Here is a 22,755-nt window from a genome sequence, read left to right on the forward strand (position 1 = left end):
AAGTCAGGTGCTTAACTGGAGCGAGGTGCTGCTGGCTGAGGTGCGGGTGTAATTGTGACAGATGTATTTGTTTCTTTGCCTTATGCTTGTGTTCAAGTGCTCTGTGTCACTGCATGAGAAGAGCGCTCCATAAAATTAAATTGTATTGAATTCAAAACTTCTTACCCATTTGCACAGCTGGATATCTTATCAAAATAATTCAGGTTAGTTACCTTAACCAAGAGTACAAATTAAAGGGTGTAATACTATGGTCATCAAACATAATGAGTAAAGGACTAAACTAGAACTAGAACTAGAACTTAAACTTTTCTTCAATGCCTTGTGCAGCGCAGGGTCATGGCTGTCCATAGCCTATTCTGGAAAAAACAGAGCATGAGGCAGAGTACATCATCAATGGAATGGTAGTCCTTATGCAGGTAAACAGACATTTTTAATGAATTATATGGAAATGTGTAATTATTATTATTATTATTTTTTATTTTTTATGGAGCGCTCTTCTCACGTAGTGACACAGAACGCTTTAACACAGGCATAGAGCAAGAAAAATTGATACAAACAAGACAGTCAACTAATGGCTACCATAATGAAGAACTTATAGAGCTACAAGTATACCTACTGGCCACTGGGGAAAGGAACAAAAACTCCCAACTGAAGGTTGAGGGAGAAAAAAATCTCTGGCGGTCCATGGGCCAGTGGTTGCCCACCCCTCCTGGGCATTCTTGAAAGTAACAATTTGTAAGCTAGTGTTTAACAAGTAATTATAATGTTGGTAAATGGCATCTTGGATCCCCAGCTCAGCATGGAACATCTCGATCGTCATGGCAGATGGACATCATCCTCTGTCAGCATGGGATTCATCTGTCACCACTGGCCAGCCTCCTCAGGTCTTATGTAGCGAGGTAGTGCTCAACGAGAAGATAGGACAGAGTTAGCAATTTGTTACTTAAGTAAATTTAAAAGGCATTTTTTTGTAAAGGTGATAAAATAAATAACCAAGGCAGGTCGAATTACATTATGAGGTGGAATGCCTGAGTGAACATGTCAGTCTTTAGTCGGGATTTGAAAACAGAAACAGACGGGGCATTTCTGACAGTAACTGGTAGACTATTCCACAGTTTAGGTGATCTATAACTAAAGGCGCGACCTCCTACTGAGGTGTTATTGATCACAGGTACTTTAAGGTAACCTGCATCTAATGAACGGAGATATCGTCCTGGGATATAAAAATTAATGATTTCATAACGGTAAGCCGGGGCAATGCCATGTATTGCCTTATCGGTCAAAAGTAGGATTTTTTTTAATCAACTCTTTAAGAGACTGGGAGCCAATGCAAGGATTTAAGTACCGGTGTTATATGGTCGTACTTCCTGGTTCTAGTAACAATTCTCGCAGCAGCATTTTGTACCAACTGTAGCCTGGATACAGTCTGGTACGGACAACCCGACAATAAAGCATTACAGTAATCCAGCCTGCTGGAAACAAAAGCACGAACCAGTTTCTCAGAATCCCGTCTACAAAGGAATCACCTCATTTTAGCTATGCTTCTTAATTGAAGGAAGTACAACTAAGTCAAAGCATTTACATGCGATACAAATAACAGCTTTCCATCCAGCAGGACACCCAAATACTTGACACAATCCAGATGCTTGAAGGTAATACCATTTGTTGTAAAGATTGGTGTGATTATGTCGAGAGTTTTAGCATCACCACCCACCACAAGTACCTCTGTTTTACTTGCATTTGAGATAAAAAATTATTACTCATCCATAATTTTATACTGGTAAAACAATTAGCTAACGACACCACATGTGATGGATCATCAGGCTTGAACGATACATAAAGCTGTGTGACATCGGCATACGAATGGAAATTAACATTGTGCTTGCGAATAATATCACCCAGTGGTAACATAAAGTGAGAACAGTAATGAAGCCAACACAGAGTCCTGTGGCATGCCATACTGAACCGTAGTAGAGATGGACAGGGTGATGTTGTCAGATTTCAATACAAATTGTTCACAGTTAGCTAAATACGATTCAAACCACTTCAGAACAGTACCTCTTAGTCCAACTAGGTTTCCAAGTCTACTCAGTAGGATACTATGGTCTACAGTATCAAACGCAGCACGCAAGTCTAGTAACAAAAGAATAGAGATCTGACCAGCATCAGAAGAAATGAGAATATCATTAACAACACGTGTAAGTGCTGTGACCAGTGCGGAAACCATACTGAAATTTTTCGAATACATCATGGTGATTAAGATATTTTACAATTTGGGAAGCTACGATTTTTTCTAGAATTTTGGATAAAAACGGTAGATTGGAGATGGGTCTATAATTGCTTAATTGTTGCTTAATCATTCATAACTATCCCAGATTAAGTGGATGTGCATGTGGCACACCCAGGCTGTGGGAGAGGGGGGCGAGGAGGAAGGACTCTCCCACACCCATGGGTAATAATTGGGTCTGTTTTACACTGTCTTCCTCAACAGTAGGACAGACAGACCCAGATGGACACCGGACAGAAGAGAGTGAGAAAGAGCAATCCCTAAACTCTGAAGTGTTGATGCCCCGCACCAACTGCACAATATAGCACAAACCCAAAAAGAGAGCACTCCTGCCCATTCACAGGTCCCTTTCTCTGATACACTGCATGTGTGAATACAGAGTCTTTTCACCTACCGAACAGTGCATTCTATAGGAAACTCAAGAGAAGCTGTTGAGCCTAAATCAAGGGTATTCAGTCAGAACCTACAGCAATGTTTTTCAAAGCTCCATCAAGCCAGAAGTTTGAGACGTCGTGTGTGCTTCTCCTTCAGCCTTCATCAAAGAATCAGATGCACTCTATGAAGCAGATAATGGCTTTGCTTGTAAGTTTAAATCTCATCAGCTTAAAATGCCATATAGCATAGCAGCGTCATTACACTTAGAAAAGTACACAATGGACTTTTTAAAAAAAAAAGGCCTAATTATGTCTAATGAGGGATAAAAGGTAATCCAATGTGCCCTCCCATTGCCAGGGTGAGGCCCTGTAGGCTGCTGACCTGCACCTGAACACTGAATGAAACCACATGGCTTCTGCAGGTGTTTCCAGGTATCAAACAGTTGCTAATTGGAGTCCTATCAGCAAACACACTGCAAAGGTCACACACAGTACCAAAAATATGGATGCAGGTTGATACATACACTTGAACTTTCAGTCACATATTGAAAAGAAAATGTCACTTTAATAACCTTTGGTGCTTCCAGAGTGAGGCCTTTTTGTCCCAGGAGGACACTGACACAACCCTTTGAAGCTCAAACTGCTAGTTAAGACCTCCATCACCTAACAGAGTCACAATGTCTCCAAAGAGTCTTGACCTCTCACTGATGAGAACAAAACAGTTATTTTACAAATCTTCTTTATAAGCAAGTATGTCCATTTTTGGAAATGGTGGAATTTGCCAGGAGTGGATAGCTTACTTTGCTCTTAACATTTTTGGAGGGTCTGACTGACGGTTTCTCCCCCACTCTGGTTGCATGGAATCAGAACTTAGAATAAAATTTTAGGTGAAACTTTTCATTTAATATTCATTTTTTAGATGTTTTTAAAAAATTATTATTTTAAAGAACTTAGTTATTTAAACTGGTGCCCTGTGTGTCCAGGATAGCTTCAAGACTGCCGAGACCCTGACATGGTTAATCGCTCAATGAAAGTTTGTAACTGGACATGTTACCAAAGAAAAAAACTGTCTGATATAGAAGTGTGCATATATCGGTGGGCATTTTGAAACTGCATGTGACCATGAGCCCTAAGTTTTTATTTGTAAATGATAGAGACAATATGGGAGACACACACCAAACACAGGTCTTGGAGCAGCATTTGATCATGAGTGGAGCAGCAGACCTTGAAGTCAGGAGGTAAGGAAAAGTACGAACTGTGATCATGGCCCTGTCTGCAATGTGCATCAAACCATTGTTCTCATTTCAGCTTGCAGTTTACTGCCATTGGTCCATCACATTGCCATGTGTGAAGATGTAAAATTTTATTCATTTATGTATGTATATATGTGAGAACTGCACTCATTGACTTTGGTATGCAGACAACTTGGCCTTTCTCTCTCTGCTAAACCAGGAAGCTATGACATAAACTGAAGAGACAAGAGCACAATGTTCACTTTCTGCCTTATAACTGGCTGCAATAAAACAGAAATGCAATATAATTTTAATCAAAATTTGGTTTGGGTCTCGAAACAAGACCTTGAATGCATTTATTCAGGTACTCAAAAATAATTTTATGTTCACAGTGTGATTTTCTGTCTGAGAATAGCCAAGCACACCTGGAAAAGTGGGAAATGTAATTTATTTTCCACTGTGTGGTGAGGAAATGTGATGACTCCGGACTGCTGCTTGTCCGTGGGAAGCAGCCTGGACTCGGCCAGGTGTCAAGAAGAGAGGATCGAGCAACCCCGTGACCTCTGACTGCCGGCCGTCAGCCTGAACCCGCCACACGGACTCCCTCCATGCTTGGGCAGATCCAGCCAATTGACATCCATTTAATTGAAATCAACAGATGTTCCCAGTGCTAATTAATGAGAGGGGGTGTTGCTGCACCGTCAATGACAGCTGGGCAGACAGTCTGGGCCGATGGGGGGAGCGATAACAGCTACTCTAGTTTATCTTGAACGGATACAACATTCAAGTTCAGTTAATAGTCCAAAAGAACCACAATAAGAGGAGCTATCAGAAATGTACATATTTTTCCACTCCAATTTCCATACAATCTTTGAGTGACCTGACAGTGTTTGCTCTTTTCATTAAATATATATTTTTTAAAATATTTTCCTTTAAATCCTAGAAATAACTATTATTTAAATATGGAAGAAATGCATCAATTTTGTTGTCACAGTTTCGGAAACATAGATTTTATCAGGGTTTATAGCTCATCGTTGTGCCACCTCTGAAATAAAATCCATATGCCAGTACTTATTGTGCTCAGACAAACACAAGAGAACATTTATTTACTTTGCAGTTAGCAAAAGCTAAGGCTTCTATACATTTAGCTGATGCTTTTCACCAAAGAAACTTATAGTGTTGAGATACCTAGAACTATTTACCCGCTTAAATAGCTGGGTAATTTTACTGGAGGTATTACAGCAGGGGGGGTGTGGTGGCACAGTGGTGCAGTGGCGCAGTGGGTTGGACCACAGTCTTGCTGTCCAGTAGGTCTGGGGTTTGAGTCCTGCTTGGGGTACCTTGTGACAGACTGGCGTCCTGTTCTGGGTGTGTCCCCTCCCCCTCCGGCCTTATGCCCTGTGTTGCTGGGTAGGCTCCGGTTCCCCGCGACCCCGTATGGGACAAGTGGATCTGAAAATGTGTGTGTGTGTGTGTGTGTTACAGCAGTAGATGGAATTCAGACCTGCAACCTTTAGATCAAAAGGCAGCAGTTCTAATTATTACAATACACCCCCCCCCCCCCCCGCCACAGGCACTTGCTGAAGTCGCTTGTTTAAAACGGGGTTGCGGCAAGTTGGAGCCTAACCCGGCAACACAGGGCGCAAGGCTGGAGGGGGAGGGGACACACCCAGGACAGAATGCCAGTCCGTCACAAGACATGCCAGTCCGTCACAAGGCACCCCAGGCAGGACTCAAGCCCCTGACCTGCCAGAAAGCAGGGCCTGGCCATGCCCGCTGCGCAACTGCCCTCCCCCAAAAAATACCCTGTTTTTACATTTATTTATTTTCTTAAACTTAAATGTATCATTTTAAATAATTTAAAAACCCTCTCTGTGGTTATTATGAACTGGACAGAACAGTCTCTTGGAGCATCAGAAACTCTGGTCTTTGTACAGGACACTAAGTAAAGGATCAATATAAGATAGGGGATTACAGTACTACTGGACTGATTCCCAGGAGTGCATGTCTACACAACAATACAACACAAAGTATCATTCAGTGGCAAACAAGCAAATGAAAGCAAAAGAATCACACAGAGGTTAAGGAACTGAGTGTGAGCTATTGTGCCCTTGAGCAGGTTGCTAAATGCACATTGCTTAATAACTATATTATTTTAAGTCAGAATGTACAGCGGTAGGTTATTATTGCAATTGAGTTGGATAAATACTAGGAAAATAAAGTGTGTGTAAGATGGCAGTGGAAAGGGCTGGATTAAGGGTTAGCTTGAAGTTATGTAAGGGGTTTGTGTGTTGGGGGCGGGGGGGGGGGGGGGTGAGAGATAGCATCCAACTGTCTCCTCCTTCCCTCCAATGTAGATGTCTACACACATCACTTGTTTCCACTGAGCACCTTCACAGTTCTAAGTACGCAACAGATGGTGCAGTGCTTAATGGAACAGCCTTTACACTCGTAGCTTCAAACCTCAGCTTCTGCTGTAGCACCCTTTAGCACGGTACTTATCCTGAATCAATACAGTAGAAATTAACCAGCTGCATAAATGAGTAAATAGCTGTAAGTAGTTTAACACTGTAATTTGTTCAGGAGTAGAAGTGTGAGCTGATGCATAAATGTAAAAGAAACTACAAATGTGCGCGCGAACAGGAGAGCACAAGTAACAGCAAGATCTTACAATTGTGAAGTCCTGGTTTGAGTACCCTGCTCAAAGAACTCACTTCAGTTATTACCATTGATTTTACTCAACTAAAAACAGTGAAAAATTATTATAAGCAACTTAATACAGTGCTCCTTAAATTGAAAACTGCCTTGGACAGAGCTACATTGTACATTTATCTAAAGCTTTTATCTAACGCTTTTCTCCGAAGCAATTTAAGACATTAAGCTACCGACACTGATGTACATTAAACTGGGCAATGACCTTCAGATACAAAGACAGCAGCTCTAACCACGACACTTTCAGCTAATCAAACTGATGCCAAAAAATAAGTAACAGTGCTAACATTGATCTACTAGAAGTTCAGCTATATTTATTAATTCAGCAGATGCTTTCTCCAAATCGACTTCCAATGAGCTCCATGTAATGTTACTACCAGCCCACACACCTTATTCACCAAGGTGACTTATACTGCTAGATACATTACGTACAATGGGTCGCTCATCCATACATCAGTGGAACAAACCCTCTCTGGCACTCACACACTCTGGGTGAACCTCAAAAGCATGTCTTTGGAGTGTGGGAGGAAACCCATGCAGACAACAAGCAAATTCCACACAGACTGAGCAGGGACTGAACCCCCGTTCTCTCATACCACCCGGTGACTGTAAGACAGCAGCGCTACTCATTGTGCCACCCCAAACTAATACCTGAGACATTATTTCATAGTATCCCAGGAAAGTACTGGTTGCCACAGTCCCAACAAGTTCAATGCAAGCCTTTTGCTCCATACAAGGCTGTAGGAGTGCACCTAAAGGAAGTTGCACAGCTGTGTGGAACAGCTGTTGAGTTACCATCCTCAACTCAATGACGAGGAGGAGGGTTTTCTCGTATTCTACCACTTTGTAGCCTCTCCTCTACTCTCTCTGTTTAACTTCCAACCAGCAGCAGCCATCTGGCAGCAGGGAAACCCCTTCCTTTCCTCCCCCAGTGGGGCTTCACTACAGTCACAGTAACAAGACAACAGGGATATCAACTCAGCCTGTACTGGACCTGCTCGATTTTAAAAATGATGCAATTTAATCCAAACGCGGGTTCAAGCAGGAAACACTCATTTTGTTTTTTGAACAACTATTGGATGGACTAGTATTCCAAAAGATAAGCTCAAGCAGATATAAATAAGTGGTAATAGCCTTGATATCAACAGCCCTGAGTTCAAATCCCACTTTTGCTGTTAGTACCCTTAGTCAAGGTACTCACCTACAGTGAAAATAATCCAACTGTATGAGTGGGTACACCAAGGGCGTTTAACCATTTTTGGCGAAGGGTCACACCATTAGTATTGTGAACTGGTCTGAGGGCCACACATGTTAAAAGTCATAGTAAGTGATGTGCAGAATTTAAAAAAAGCATAAGCTGAAAAATCACTTATTTTACTGTATTATTTATTTAGGTGCAGTGTGTGTTCAGATGTGTTTCTAACTATAACTGGATTATAGTACAATGCAATAGAGTTTATTGTATTTATGGTAAGCATATTAATTTGGTATTGGTGATAATTTTTATAAAATTGGTAATAATATGGTATGTTCATTTTCAAATGTTGTTGTGGTCTGTATTTCATAAAATAGTGGGCTGCATGTTGGTCACCCTTGGGGTAAATTATTGTAAATAGTTTTGTATAAAAAGTAATCCTCATAAGGCACCTTGAACAAATGTGTTAGTGAACGGAAACAAAACAATCCATCTTTACATTTATTTTAAACACGTTAATGCTTTAGAGAATGTATGTATGCCAACAAAACACATGCACTGTGTTAGTCAAATCTGCTTCTGTGTGAATGTGAAAAAGTACAACACTGTATGTAATCCCCAATCCATACGACCACTCCGTGCTCGTCTATCTAACGAGAAAGCACAGATGGACTTTTTATTTACACAACATTTTGTGCCAAACAAGCGAAACTGGCTGGCTTTTCAAAATCAAAGCCAAACCCATGGCTGCGAAGACAGCCGTCAGCAAGGCAGCAATTGCTCATGTGTTCATGTGATCTGCAGGCAGCCTAGCGAGCCTCAGAAAGGGGTCTCCATTGTTACGTTGGTGTGTCCACGACTGCGTTGTCATGGTTATTTATACCAATTAGTATCTGTGCAAAAATTTGCCACAACAGCCACACGCATGAAGAAAAAAGCTTTGCCACTATACAAATACGCAAGTTTAACCATTTTCGCACATACAGGTATTCTGCAGTTTAGTTTCACTTCCACTTTCTTCAGTAATCTGTATTATAAAAGTTCTGTTTGTAGGGCAGTGAACATGAGCAGTGTTTACGTGGTCAGATGACAGGTGGCAATAAAAAAACACCAAAAAAGAAATAGAAGTGTAGACCACCATCATTCAACTCACTTCCACCACTGGGGCTGCTGTTCGTGACTTGCTGAACACGACCAGGATAATGCATGCTGCATTTTTCTTAACCTTTTTTTTAAGACTGTAATTTAGTGGTGAAAGTACTTCTGATTTATGAACAACTCAAGTTACAAGTTAAGTTCTGTCTTTCAGGAGCTTGTGTTTTGGCAGAAATAGAATCTGCTCCTATTGTTTACTGAGTCAAGGATATCAGGTTCATAGCATCAGTCAGTTATTCTCTTTGTACTGAATAAGAAAATGAATTATCCAAATTGTATGGTAAAAGGAAACTGCAAAAATCAGGTGTTTAGAGGAGCAGGGGGGTCTGGCACTGATTGATGTTGAACCTTAGTGACAGCCCATTCGGAGGCAGGTGTCACCGCTGAAAGCTGGCAGCAGTAATTTCATACTCGTCATATGAACCTTGCAGACTTTTTTCCTGCCTTTGCCTTATCGCAGCATGCCCTAAACACGCGCTATGAATAAACATTGAGGGCATTATCAATATATAAACAAGAAGTAAATAACATTCCAGAAAAGCCAGCGCTGAAATGTTATCTGTTTTCGGAAAGTGCACAAGAGAGCTTTGCATACTACACAAAGCAGCTCAAATAAACAAATCAGGACAGCTCTTGAAATTCATACTACTTCCGTCCCCCAACTGCTTACAAAGATGAACTTTTTATTAAAAGCAATTTTTTGAAAGGTGTCAGTTACCATTTCTCGCAGTTTGTATAAAATTTTCACTGAACCCTTGTGTTTAAAAACAATATACTTAAAACAACTTTTTTTTAAAGCTTGATTCACTTTGTGTACTTATTATTCAGTTCCTTCTGTATTTAGATAGTTATGTTGAAATAGTTTTTCAGTAGACGACCAATATATGAACTTTGGCATTTTCCCATTTTTATGTATTTGTCTAACATGTATTTAATAAATAGACAGAACGATGATTACAGTAATTTCTCAAAATGAAGAAAATTATTAACCATTTTAATTATTAAATGTCAGCTGGCATATTTATAATTACTAAACATTAGTACAGCTGCAATACATTTCTAAATGGTTGCATTCAATGTGAAGCTTCAGACCAGAGCTGGTGATGGTGTCCCCCAAATCTCAGCCCTTTGTATGCCCCACCCCCCCATTATGTATGTTAGAACTATGAAACACTACTATAACTTCCTGCTGTTCAGTAAAGAAGAAATGGCGCATTGCTGCTTAAAAAAACAAAGACAGTTTCTGGTTCGTATGCTAAATTAATGCCTTGAACATAAATTTACAGGCAGTTCTGCTTGCTGTCCAAAAAAACTAAAGGTCAGCATTCAGTCAGTGTGTGTGTTCCATTTATTCTCACCAAATAATTTTTTTACATTGTCATTCTGGAGAGCGCTCCTCTCTTGTCCTTCCAAATTGAAAGAGACATAGAAAAGCAGGTTAACAAAGTGATCCAAACAAATGATGTTTGAATTGAATAGTTAATACTGCTGCCTGAGGAGCAGCAGTACTAACCATTCAGTTCAAACATCATCTAAAGCAATCTTCAATTAGTCTTTGGATGTCACAGGTGGTTTCACAGGTTGCGCTTCAATCTGATAGCAGAGGAGCGTCTCATGCTGTGAGGGCAGTCACCTCATTGTGTACATTGCTAATTGTTACAACAATTTCCCCTCCCAATCGTTATCACTACTGTGTTATTACAGACTAATTGGCCCAGAGAAGAGTGCAGCCCGATGTAACATAACATAAACAGCAGAGATATCAGCAGCTGAAAAGGAACTGCACAGATTTCAAAATCATGGATATCTAGGCCAAAAGATATGGCAAATTTTCATGGTTTTATTTTCATCTGAATATTTCAGTTGTAGGGTGGTGCGGGGTTCAAGTCCCGCTTGGGGTGCCTTGCAATGGACTAGCGTCCCGTCCTGGGTGTGTCCCCTCCCCCTACAGCCTTTCACCCTGTGTTGCTGGGTTAGGCTCCGGCTCTCCGCGACCCCGTATGGGACAAGCGGTTCAGACAATGTGTGTGTGTGTGTGTGTGTGTGTGTGTGTGTGTGTGTGTGTGTGTGTATATTTCAGTTGTTGCTTCTCTGGATATTTCCTTTTTTTCTTATTAAATCTCTCCCCGTCAATGAGGTAAACAGGTTTGCATATGCTGCCGAAACCAGAGCAGCTCCTGCAGGGCCCCAGGTGCGAGGAGCAGATTTACACAAGCTAATTCGCAGGTGCAGCGAACCACCACACCAGCTGTCACGCTTCAAAGGGAAGCTCCTCGACAGAAAGGCTTTTTGCATTTGCACTTCACAGTGGCATGTTTGCCACCAGGTCTACCTGTATGGCCTCATTTGTTACTGCACAAAAGCACAGAAAAAGTGTGAATTATATAACTGAATATATGCCGGACAGAGTGGTACACAACGATCAAGTGACTTCATTATGAATGCCGTCTCCCCACAAGAGCCAGCTAATTATTTACCATCAAATAATTTTCTTTGCATATCCTAAGCAAATATTATACTCAGAGATAAACTACTCATTTCCTCTAGGGTTTTAAGCAAGTTTGGACCTGCAGGCTTCAGTTCACAAGCCCAATTTCTCTGCTACCACATAATATTTCATGTGATCAGCAAGATCTTTAAGGGTTTTAACACTAGTTCTTAATCTCTATATTGTTATATTGCTAATGTATCATGTGCACACCATATACACTATTAACCATTATTTAGGTTAACACCTTTCTCCATGGCAACAAGCAAGGTCCAGTTAGTATTCTCAGCAACTAACAGTTATTCACCTATTTATATTGCTTTGTAATTCCTGGTAAGTACCTTGATCAAGGGTTTTAAAGCTGGAGTTGGGTTTCAGACCCATTTCCCTTCACTGGAAGGTGACTGCTCTAACCTCTACGCTTCCTGCTGCACACATACATGACTTTTTGAAGCTCTTGACATTGGCCCACAACAGTGGCTGCACTGTTGTGCTACACTAATGTGTATACAGTGGACTGAGTGACTGTCTCTGCTGGTAGGTGTTGGACACTTGGTCTTTTGGGAAACTCACCTTTAGTTGCAGGGATGTCACGTTGGCAGGATGTGAAGATGTGCAGAACTTGTTCAACAGAATGTGGTCTCCAAGCAGCTCTGGTTGTTTTTCCATCACAATAAACCAAAAATGCCACTTCGAACTGAGCAATTGGATCCAAACCATAAGCTTTTTGAGTATTCTGACACCATTTCATCAACATGGTCCCCCAATCTTGTAATCTGCCAGATACATAATTTCAATCTAGCTCATGTCATAACCTATGTATGAAAAATGCGGGAAGAGGTCTGGCACTTCAGCCATCTGCTGCTGTGAGGGATATGGGGGGCAAGCTAAGGTGACATTTGAAAGGCACGGGTGGTGCCGAGTGCCACTATAAATAGCAGCAGTGTGCTGGCTCTGTGTACGAAGAACGTGTTTTTGCATGGCGTCGGACCCCAGACGGAGCCTCGAGGAACAGCTGAGCCACCACCTCCCTGGAATTTCAGCCATTTTCCTTTCTCCTGCAAGTGCAAACCTGTTTGCTTTCCCGCCTCAAGCTTCATTTACCTTACATGATTCATTCGAGTTGGGCCCTCACTCCCAGGAGTGCGTACATGGACCCCATGAATAAATCAGCTCGTCTGGAAGAACGCTGGAGCTGGATTGAAGGACCATGAATTCATTTAGTTGAGAATTATTTATTACATTAAATGCAGCTGTCCAGTTCTGTGAGTGCACAACAGCAAAAAAGAAGGAAGAAAAGGTGACTAAAGTAGGACCGTGAATGGTTGGTGCAAACAAGTATGGAAACATTATCTGTCTTCTCATGATTTTGAATGCATTTCCTAAGTGAAGTTAATGATGCAGTGCAAGAACCCAGAATGCAGTGTTAATGTTAAGGGGAGCCAATCAATATGCACAGCTGCTACAGTTTTTGCTACCTCTTTTTGCTTGTTCATCTTTCCACTCCTTGCATTTACCAGGGCTGTTGAATATTCTCCACATGGAATAAAGTGAAATGACAGATTAAAAGCATGCTGCAAAAATTCTGAAACAGCATTCAGCTGTCCACATTCTCAAATGGAAAATGCAATGAGGAAAGAGTTATTTTTTTGAACCATGCTACATGTACTTATGTTTATGTTTAAATCAGTAATTCATAAATGTATTGATTGTTTAAAAGAAAAGAAAAAACTGGAGTGAACTATGAGCGCTCTACTGTACCATGCAAATGTTCCAGTAACACCAGCATATGATGAATATAGATAGCTGTGTATTGCCTGTACCTGATAGGGGCACCAGGAAGAGCTGCTGACTATATGTGGGACATGTATAAGTGTTACTGCAGATACAGATGTTAAAACTCGTACCTGCCATCCATAAACATCTGCAGTCCATATTTCCAATGTTTCTCCAAAGCAATCGGCATATTCTGGAGAACCTCTTCCAGACCATGAAACCAAAATGTTTTTATTGTGTTGTTCCATACCCCTGAGTTCTCACTATCTTGCGTGTTTTTGCTAGACCACTGGGTGTCCAGTGCATGCATTACTAACGGTACCGAGAGACCTTTAGAACACGTTAAGTTGTTTGGCCCTCGGATGGAATGCTACAGCAAAGTCATCAAACGTTAAACGGTACTAAACGTTAAAAATAAAAATACACTTTTTTGTTGACATCATTTGCTATTTTCAAGAGAGAACACATCCGACATATTCATTTACAGTGGGATAAGAACCTGAAGGTCAACACAAGCATCTTCTTGTGGAAAACAGTTTGCCAGCATCATGTAATGCATTGTTCTATTTCTCTGCTACCAAGACAGTGTCTGGACAGTACTATTGTGGAGAATAAACATCACCTCTTTCCAAAACCATTCTGTGAAACAACTGCACAGTAATTAAGATCAACATTTCAGAGGTTCAACAGATAAACAATTTCAACTCATTGTTATCACAATGAAACACAATTCAAACAGTCCATTATCGGAATTATTGAAATTAAACCGTGGATGCATTAACTAGATAATACTCTTTGGACAAAAATGGAATCAATATGGGAAACTAAATCATCTGCTGTTGTTTTGAGTGTCATTCTGAAAGGTTTGACAGCCAATGCAGTTTTTTGAAGAAGCATCAGTGCATATAATAGCTTTCCTATAAGATGCATCCTGCTGGAAATTCATAACCATGCTAGAATAATATTTCATTAAAAATTAGTGGTTGAGTACCCAGGAAACCTTTTCATATGACACTCAGAATTAAACATCAGAATAGACGATGCTTTTCTTCAGGAAAATTTCATCTCTCCGTCTTATAATCAAGTTTATAAACACTACATGTTCCATTGGCCCTTTTATGTATTCTGGCTGTCATTGGTTCGATCACTAAAATTCTAAATGACACCTAAATATCTATGAATTCGTACAGGTTTTTTTCTTGTGCTGACAATACTTCTCAATCTTTTTTCTTTTTTGCTTAATTGATAAACCCTTCCTCCTACCTTATAAAACTGGAAGCCACTTGCAAAAGAGGTAAAAAAAAGAAACATTGGGAACAACAAGAAAAAGACATAGAAACAATGCAGCCTTGTCCTTTCCAATCTCATTCTTATTGTTCCTTAAAAATAATTTTGTCCTAATAATCCAGCAATGACATCATTACATATTTTAGCTGATAAAGTTTTTTTTTGTTAACACAGAAAGTGTTGTTGATCCAGCTGCAAGTTCTTCATTCCTTCTTTGGATTTGTTCCCAGGACTTTGCCACTTTAAGAGGGGTTAATCCTTCTGCTAGAGATAGACCACTTTTTTCCACACTTGTATTCACACCTCCCTGTAGGAAAAGCAATCTGTCCTACCCGGGCCAAATGTTGATGACAGGTCTTGATCCTTCATTCTCATTCCTCTTCCCTTGGGTAAAACCAACCAAAGAGGTCAATGCTCACTGTAACCTCTTGGACTGTCCAAAGGTGGCTGCTCAAAGGCCAGGTTATGTCATTTTCCCCACATGAAATAGCCCCTACACCTAAATTCAAAAGCCCACTGACTTCCAGTGCGATGAATTGCATCTGTTAGCAGTCACAGATGAGACAGTCATCCCTTTTATTGTTATAAAAAGAAGGCTTTGCAATTTATAGAGCAAAGGACCCTTGCGCTAATGGTGATTTACTATGACCTTATTGGAAAATGCCCTCCAGTGTGCAGTTGTGCAGTTGTACAATAATGATTGATCATGATAGTCAAAATGGATTTTCCAAACTTGTAGGTCTTCATCCTGCCCTGGTTATGTGTATCACCTTCTCTTCCTACTGTAATGGACTCTTTGAACAGAACCTTCCTGTGGTCTCAGTGACAGCTCTAGAACCAATGGTGTTCCACTTGGCTTTGTCATAGCGTCACCATATCTCCCTCTACTACAATTTTCCGTCCAATGGAAAATGGAAATATGTCTGCTTCACAAACAAAAGGGTTGAGGAGAGTGTGTAGGACAGCTCTTCCACAGAGGAGAAGTACGAGAAAGGGACATTACAAAGAGACAGACACCTGTTGATTTCATCTGTTTTTCCTGGGGCCCACTACAGTTGAGTGGCTTGTACATTTTACCCCAAAAGTGGTCATTCCACTTTCTGCCCCACCTCCTCTTTTCTGCTCAGTCCAAGGGTTTGACAGATAACCCAGGGCATCCATACTGTACAATTGTTGCCCTTCCACTCCTCCAGATGATATTGCTCTCTGGTCCAAACTCCCTGTACTGTTGCATTTTTTCGTAAGTGGGAGCGCTAGAGAGCCGGGTGAGAGTAGAGATGTTAGTGACACGCTGCTCAGGGTCTCTGACAAATGTTCATTGTTGCAGGCTTGACTGGAGCTGCCACCTACAATCCCTATGCCTAGGTCCTGATCACAGGGATCTTTTGAATCCTGCTTATTGCACCTTGGGCTGATCCTATCTTCACAGCTGCTCTGACTCCTTTGGTGCTTCCTTGTGGCTTGGAGGTTAAATACAGCTGGAGGACCTGACATGGACCCTACAAGCGGTCTGAGTCTTTGCTCAGGGGAGCAGTTGGTGACATCCGGGAGCGGGGAGATCAGTGGTAGAGGCAGGTCAACATCCCTAGGGGGGGATACACTGAAATTCAGTCCCTCATCCAGAGTGGTCTGAAAACTGCCCTCAGAGCTCCCAGTGGCCAGGGAGGAGTCGCTGTGGGATGGGTGCTGAGGAAAAAGATGTAGAGACATGAAGCACTCACATTGCAGATAGACAGATGATGGAGGCTTCTCCATTATGCTGAATCTCAGCTCTCACCTGTGCATCCAGGACTCTATTACTGGCCCCAGGTATCCTGAGAGAGACCCAGGAAGCAGGAGACACAAGTCTTGACCCCTGTGCTGATGGGCCACCCCTTACCCTTGAGCTGGATGGATGTGCTGCACCAGCAGGATGGAAGAACTCAGCAGGAAGGTGAAAGAGTGGAGAAGAGCGCCCCTCACCACTTCTTCTATTGCTACTGCTACAAAGGGCTTCATCTGGAGTCCATGAGAAATAGAATGAGACTCAGTCCACACCACAAAATACCAAAAACCATTTCTGTAAAAGTTACCATAAGTTGTCACTCCATGGATACATATTTCTGATGAGCCTGTAGTTGGCATGTCAGACGGTACAGAAGTCATTCATCTGTGGACCGTTCTGTAGCTTAATCATCATTCTGCCTCTCATAATTGCCCACAAAGCACATTCAAATTCTACCATTTTGGAGAGGTCAACACAAGAAGGACACTACTAGTGATGAAATCTGTGTGAACAAGCATACCTGGGTCATGGGATGTAGAGGTTGGCAGCCGGAGGCCCGCTTCAAATAACGGTCCCACTTCCTGGTCTTGTCCCCCAGGGCTCTGGGGCTGTGACGCCAGATCCACTGCCTGGATGTTCGCAAGTTCATCAGAGCTGTGGGAGTGACTACTCACGTTCTCCTCCTGTGGGGTGGCACAGCACACTTTGGTGTGAGCCCCCAAATATAACCAGCACATCTCCTGACCTGTCACAACAGATTCTCACCTGGGACGTGTTCTGTGTTCTCTTAAAACTCTATTCATTTAATATTCGCCTCCATCTGCCACCTTTGATTAACTGCATAATGTAATATAACATGCTCCAGTGCTCAGTGATCTGCTATCTCAAGTAAATAGTTTAATATTAATTGGAATTCTAATTATTTGTCTTTTATTTGTACACCACTAACCAGATGGAAAAAGAACATGATGAATTTGATAAAATTTTAGTCTTGCATGCAACATATGTAACGTACAAATTAGAGGGATTCACAGACTAATTATGTGTTGAAGCATATTGGAAGATGTTTGATTGTGGGCGAAGGAGATGGGAAATTTCACTGTCTTCTGTAAGGAGGAAACTTTGGATTCCTGAGCCTACCTTTCCATCCTTCATGAGCAACTGGTACATGCTGTGCTCATCCAGGCTGAGGTCATCAGGCAGCGCTAGAGACGAGGACTTGTCGGAGAGCTGCTCAGACATCAGCGATGCCTGTTCCACCTCTGCCAGTTGGATCTGAGACAGCGATCAAAAAGGAAAACAAAGGAGTGACTGAATTTCAACAGACTCACACACACACACACACACACACTGTCTGAAACTCTCGTCCCAAATGGGGCTACGGTGAGCCGGAGCCTAACCAAGCAACACAGTGTACAGAGCTGGAGGGGGACGGGACACACCCAGGACAGGACGCCAGTCCTTCACAAGGCACCTGAAACGGGACTCGAGCCCCAGTCCCACCAGAGAGCAGGCTCCGGCCAAGCCTGCTGTGCCACTGCACCCCCCCCCCCCCCCCCCCCCCCCAACAGACTCAGTAACAAAAAGAAGAAAAAAAAACAACTTTCATCAATGAAAAAGGAGAGGGAACTTAATTTACTTGGGGTCCCATCTCAGGACACGGTGATCATATTCAGATGTTGATATTTACACTTATTTAACATATGCATCAACAAATGCCTTTGCCAAAGTAACATACAACCAGGGATCCTAAAAATATATTAAAGATATAAAGATGATCATACCCAATCAAAATTCCCTGGCAAAAGTGATAATGAAAGTTCCTAGGACTGTCATCTTGTCATCTGATGATCGTCCCGCCATAGTACCCCTTGAATTTAGTACTATTAGTAAAATCTACCCATTTTACCCTTAATAATTACCTTTATAATCCCATACAAAATTAACCAATGGTCAATTTTATCAACCAAGAAAGAAGAAACCAAGAGAGATGTTAAATAATGTTCGTCTAACAACAGGCACAGACCTTGAATAGTAGAGGAAACAATTTCTTGAAGAACAAAAGCTAAAATTGCATTACTTGCTTGAAATGAACGCATAATAAATTAACAAGTGAAGGTGAGCTTACAAACCTGAATTGGATCAGCGTACTTCTGTCTGTGCTGCACAATTGCTTATATAGGTTTGTTAAGAGTATTATGTTTATACATTATTACTAATGAATAATTTAAGTTAAAGTCACTCACTGAGAATTAAAATAAAACAAAATGTAAACTTGTGCGGTGGCGCGGTGGCGCAGTGGGTTGGCCCACAGTCCTGCTCTCTGGTGGGTCTGGGGTTCGAGTCCCACTTGGGGTGCCTTGCGACAGACTGGCGTCCCGTCCTGGGTGTGTCCCCTCCCCCTCCAGCCTTACGCCCTGTGTTATCAGGTTGGCTCCGGTTCCCCGCGACCCCGTATGGGACAAGCGGTTCTGAAAGTGTGTGTGTGTGTAAAATTGTGCAGCAATATGTACAGCCAGACACTATGGAAGCTAGGAGGAGTCAGAATAAAGTAAAATAACGTGAAGGGCTTACAGATTTCATTGGACTGGAACAGCAATTAATAATTGTAAGAAAACATATGTGTATATATATATATACACATGTATATGTATATAGACACACATATATGCATGCACGCATATATATATATATATATATATATATATATATATATATATGTACATACATACACTGATCAAGAAAATGATTTATGTGACTGACATATGAAAATGGTTCTCATTTTGTTACAAGACATTAAAGATAAAATAGAGAAAGACTGAGAAGACTGAATCAAGGACAACCTGTAATGGTTAAAACACAAGTCAGTATGCTTTGTAAAGACGAAGAAAAACTCCAGTTTTAATTAATTTCAATTAATTGGCATTTATGTTAATCATCTAATATGGTCAGTATTTTTAAGCTTCACTCACTTGAAATTCATTGCTCCTTTTGTTGAAGTCAGTACTAATTTATTCTATTTTAACATTCTGATATGATAAAGGGAACAAACAATCCTGCACCATATTCTTCAACAAAAATTTTGTTTAATTGCATTTGAAAAGAGCATTGAATTTTATAGTGTGAATAGTGCATTTTGTTCAAGGAACTAATGCTAAAAAAATTACTGACAAGAATACATGAAACCAAAGCAAATGTTGGAGTGGTACAGCACTGAATACCACTGTTCTAAATTATTAATTTTTATTCATCTGATTCATTTGTCCAAGGCAACCTACAATGTCAGATTATCAGATTCAGAATTATTTACTAATTAATTGTGGAGAATATTCTTATTATATAAACAGTATTCAGAATCAGTATCTTGATGAAGATGACTATAGAAGAGCTGGAATTTGAATCAACAACTGTCAAACCTGAACACAGCAGTCCTAAATATTGCATTACCTCGCTTCCATGTGGGACCTTTCGGTAAGCTTCTTACAAACATGATTGTGAAAATCTTCAGCTCAGGCTGCAACCTCTGTGCAAACACTGTCTGCAACTTTTGCTTTTTGGATGGAAACTGTCATAATTTTGCAGATAAAGTCCGAGTAGGCACAAAATTTAAATGTGTATGCATGATGACTATTTCACATTCTCTTTGCAGTTTCTCAAACTTTCTTTGGTTGATCTGGCATGATTCCAACTCAGTCAATTTAAACTGGTGTTCTACAAGGCTCAGTGCTGGGTCCCATACTCTTCTCCATCTACACTTTCCGTTCTGTTGTTGCATCTCATGGGTTCTCCTATCACTGCTACGCGGCTGTTCTTCTCTTTTCCTCTCCATCTGTTGGTGAAATGCATCTTTTGTTTTTTCTGTGCTGTACTTTGGAGAAAATCTTCTGCTAAATGAATAATCGTAAAAGATTAGAGCTTGCAGAATCTGAATGGTCATCTACTGAACCAAATTGGAAGAATGAGTCCAAATGTTTAGTTTAGCATCACTGATTCCTTATCGACTATCCATTGTCCCACTTTATGTGGCCCAGTGTATGCCCCTTTCCATCATCTTTGCATGCTCCACTTTGTTACGTTCATCAGAAACATTATTTAAAATGCTAGTGCTTCACATCTACTGTTTCAAAAAATTTTGGAAATGTTTCTTTTTTGCCAGGAGTGTGCCACAAATGTTAAAAGGACCTTGCCGTACTGGAAGCTAGCTGGGAGAAGAGGGGGAAAAAGCTAATTTTGTTATGTTTAGGCAGCTTCTAAAAAAGAAAGATGACTTGGAGCATGATTCAGAACTAGGCAGACTTTGAAGTATATGTTTTGGAGTATGCCATGTGCTTGAGGTCTTCTGTGCAATTGATCAGTGAACCACCCCATGAAGATGGCACGAGAGATCAACATTTTTCTCATCAAACAGCAGTTCATGGGGGGGTGAAATTGAGAAAACTGCAGAAGCGCCTTTGGGTTTCAGCTTGGTGGAGCGAGGGGTGGCGTCCATGACAAAATAAAAATGGGGAAAAGTACTAACCACTGTTTCTTGTTTTGAATCTTTCATCTCTTGCTCTGGGTCTAATTTGTCCAGAGCTCACAGACCATACAGCCCATATCCCTCAGTCAGAAGAACACCCAGCTGCAGTCCAAAACTTTCCCAACCTCCACAACATAACCATTCCAACATCCTTCTGTAGATGAACTCTTCCATACAAACCCACATACAAACCCTGAACTGAACAACACTACTAGGACCAAAAATTTAATCGCAATTTGTTTTGTTCATCATTTCCATTATTCTGTTTCACTACTAAGTCAGACTTTTTATTTTAAATATTTAATTTGGTTTAAATACATTGTTATGCTTTAACTTCGTGTTACATTAATATTAAAAGTAATTTTAAATAGCTGAAAATAAAAATACATTCTTTCCACAAACTCTTGCTCCAAGCAGATTATTGACTGATTTGTCCCATGAACATTTAACATTCTTGGCTTCATTGTTGATCACAGACAATCAGAAACATGAGACAGGAGTTGTGAAACACTGTGGAACTGGGTACACTTAATTCAGTCCCACATTCCTGTTTGAGTGCATTGTATTGCCAGTTGTCTGCTGGGTGGATTACATTCACTCAGTAACGAAAAAAAAAAAAAAATGGAAAAATAGGTGGGAAATTAATGAAATTTAGATTAATTTGGAAAATGTTTGTATCTACCTGAAAGTTTTTAACTCTGCCAATTTTAACACAATTGCGCTAATTTCTTCTGGAATCTGGATTTTATTGCCTTTCCTTGGAAGATATCAAGGGCCACTAATTGTTTATTTACATCGTTATTTCTTTGATTACAACTGAAGCCACAGATGGTCCAGGGAATTTGATAGATTTGCTTCTGATTTTGGTGCGGTGGCGCAGTGGGTTGGACCAGGTCCTGCTCTCCGGTGGGTCTGGGGTTCAAGTCCCGCTCGGGGTGCCTTGCAACGGACTGGTGTCCCGTCCTGGGTGTGTCCCCTCCCCCTCCGGCCTTACGCCCTGTGTTGCCGGGTAGGCTCCGGTTCCCCGCGACCCCATATGGCACAAGCGGTTCAGAAGGTGTGTGTGTGTGTGCTTCCGATTTTCCACTTTGTAAAGTCATTAAGTGGTTCCTTTTAAATAGTTGAAGGTAGTTAAGGATTTTTTGGTCAGCTCTTCAAAATGACAGGGATGATATCCAGTTACTTGGCCTTTAATGCATTTGCTTGGTTTTTGTTGCCATGTCTTAAATGACTGTAGCTCTCATGTACTTCAAGCGATTCAACACTTTAGTTCCATCATTAATTTAATGATAATTCACCTTAATTTATTATACATGGCAAAGAAAGAGACACTTGCGACACCATGGATTGTAGAATAAATGGTACAGTCAGTAAGTTCTAGGACTAGTTGTCATGGACTGTTGCTGTGGTGCATGTATCCTTGGCTTACAACCACAGCAGTGTCAGACAGTGTCCAGTATTAGAAGTTATTGATTATATTACATGCAGTGGCGCAGTGGGTTGGACCGGGTCCTGCTCTTGGGTGGGTCTGGGGTTCAAGTTCTACTTGGGGTGCCTGTCCTGGGTGTGTCCCCTCTCCCTCCAGCCCTATGCCCTGAGTTGCTGGGTTAGGCTCTGGTTCCCTGTGACCCTGTATGGGATAAGTGGTTCAGAAAGTGTGTGTGTGTGATTATATCATGTATTCTCTGCAATGCAGGGGGTCACAAGTGCACTGCTATTTGCATTTCTGTTGAGCATATTCAGTGCTTGTAAAAAAAAAAAAAAAATCCCTTCTATTTCCCATCTGCAGGTGGCGCAGTGGGTTGGACCAGGTCCTGCTCTCCAGTGGGTCTGGGGTTTGAGTCCTGCTTGGGGTGCCTTGCGGTGGACTGGTGTCCTGTCCTGGGTGTGTCCCCTCCCCCTCCAGCCCTATGCCCTGTGTTGCCGGGTTAGGCTCTGGTTCCCCGTGACCCCGTATGGGACAAG

At 41.3% G+C, this 22,755-nt stretch overlaps 1 protein-coding gene across 1 annotated transcript in view; it reads right to left on the reverse strand.

The window, feature by feature from the left end:
- Positions 1 to 15,532: 15,532 nt before the first annotated feature.
- The window catches only part of LOC108927492 (voltage-dependent T-type calcium channel subunit alpha-1I-like), a 145,558-nt gene continuing 138,335 nt past the window's right edge, over positions 15,533 to 22,755 (reverse strand). Inside the window, exons 33-36 of the mRNA XM_018740828.2 lie at positions 17,412 to 17,546; positions 16,792 to 16,954; positions 16,284 to 16,504; positions 15,533 to 16,192 (exon numbers count right to left, since the gene is read on the reverse strand). Coding sequence (XP_018596344.1) covers positions 15,533 to 16,192; positions 16,284 to 16,504; positions 16,792 to 16,954; positions 17,412 to 17,546 — 1,179 coding nt within the window. The remainder of the gene's footprint in view (positions 16,193 to 16,283; positions 16,505 to 16,791; positions 16,955 to 17,411; positions 17,547 to 22,755) is intronic.

The sequence above is a fragment of the Scleropages formosus genome, chromosome 20 (assembly GCF_900964775.1).
Source record: "Scleropages formosus chromosome 20, fSclFor1.1, whole genome shotgun sequence".
NCBI classification, from domain to species: Eukaryota; Metazoa; Chordata; class Actinopteri; order Osteoglossiformes; family Osteoglossidae; genus Scleropages; species Scleropages formosus.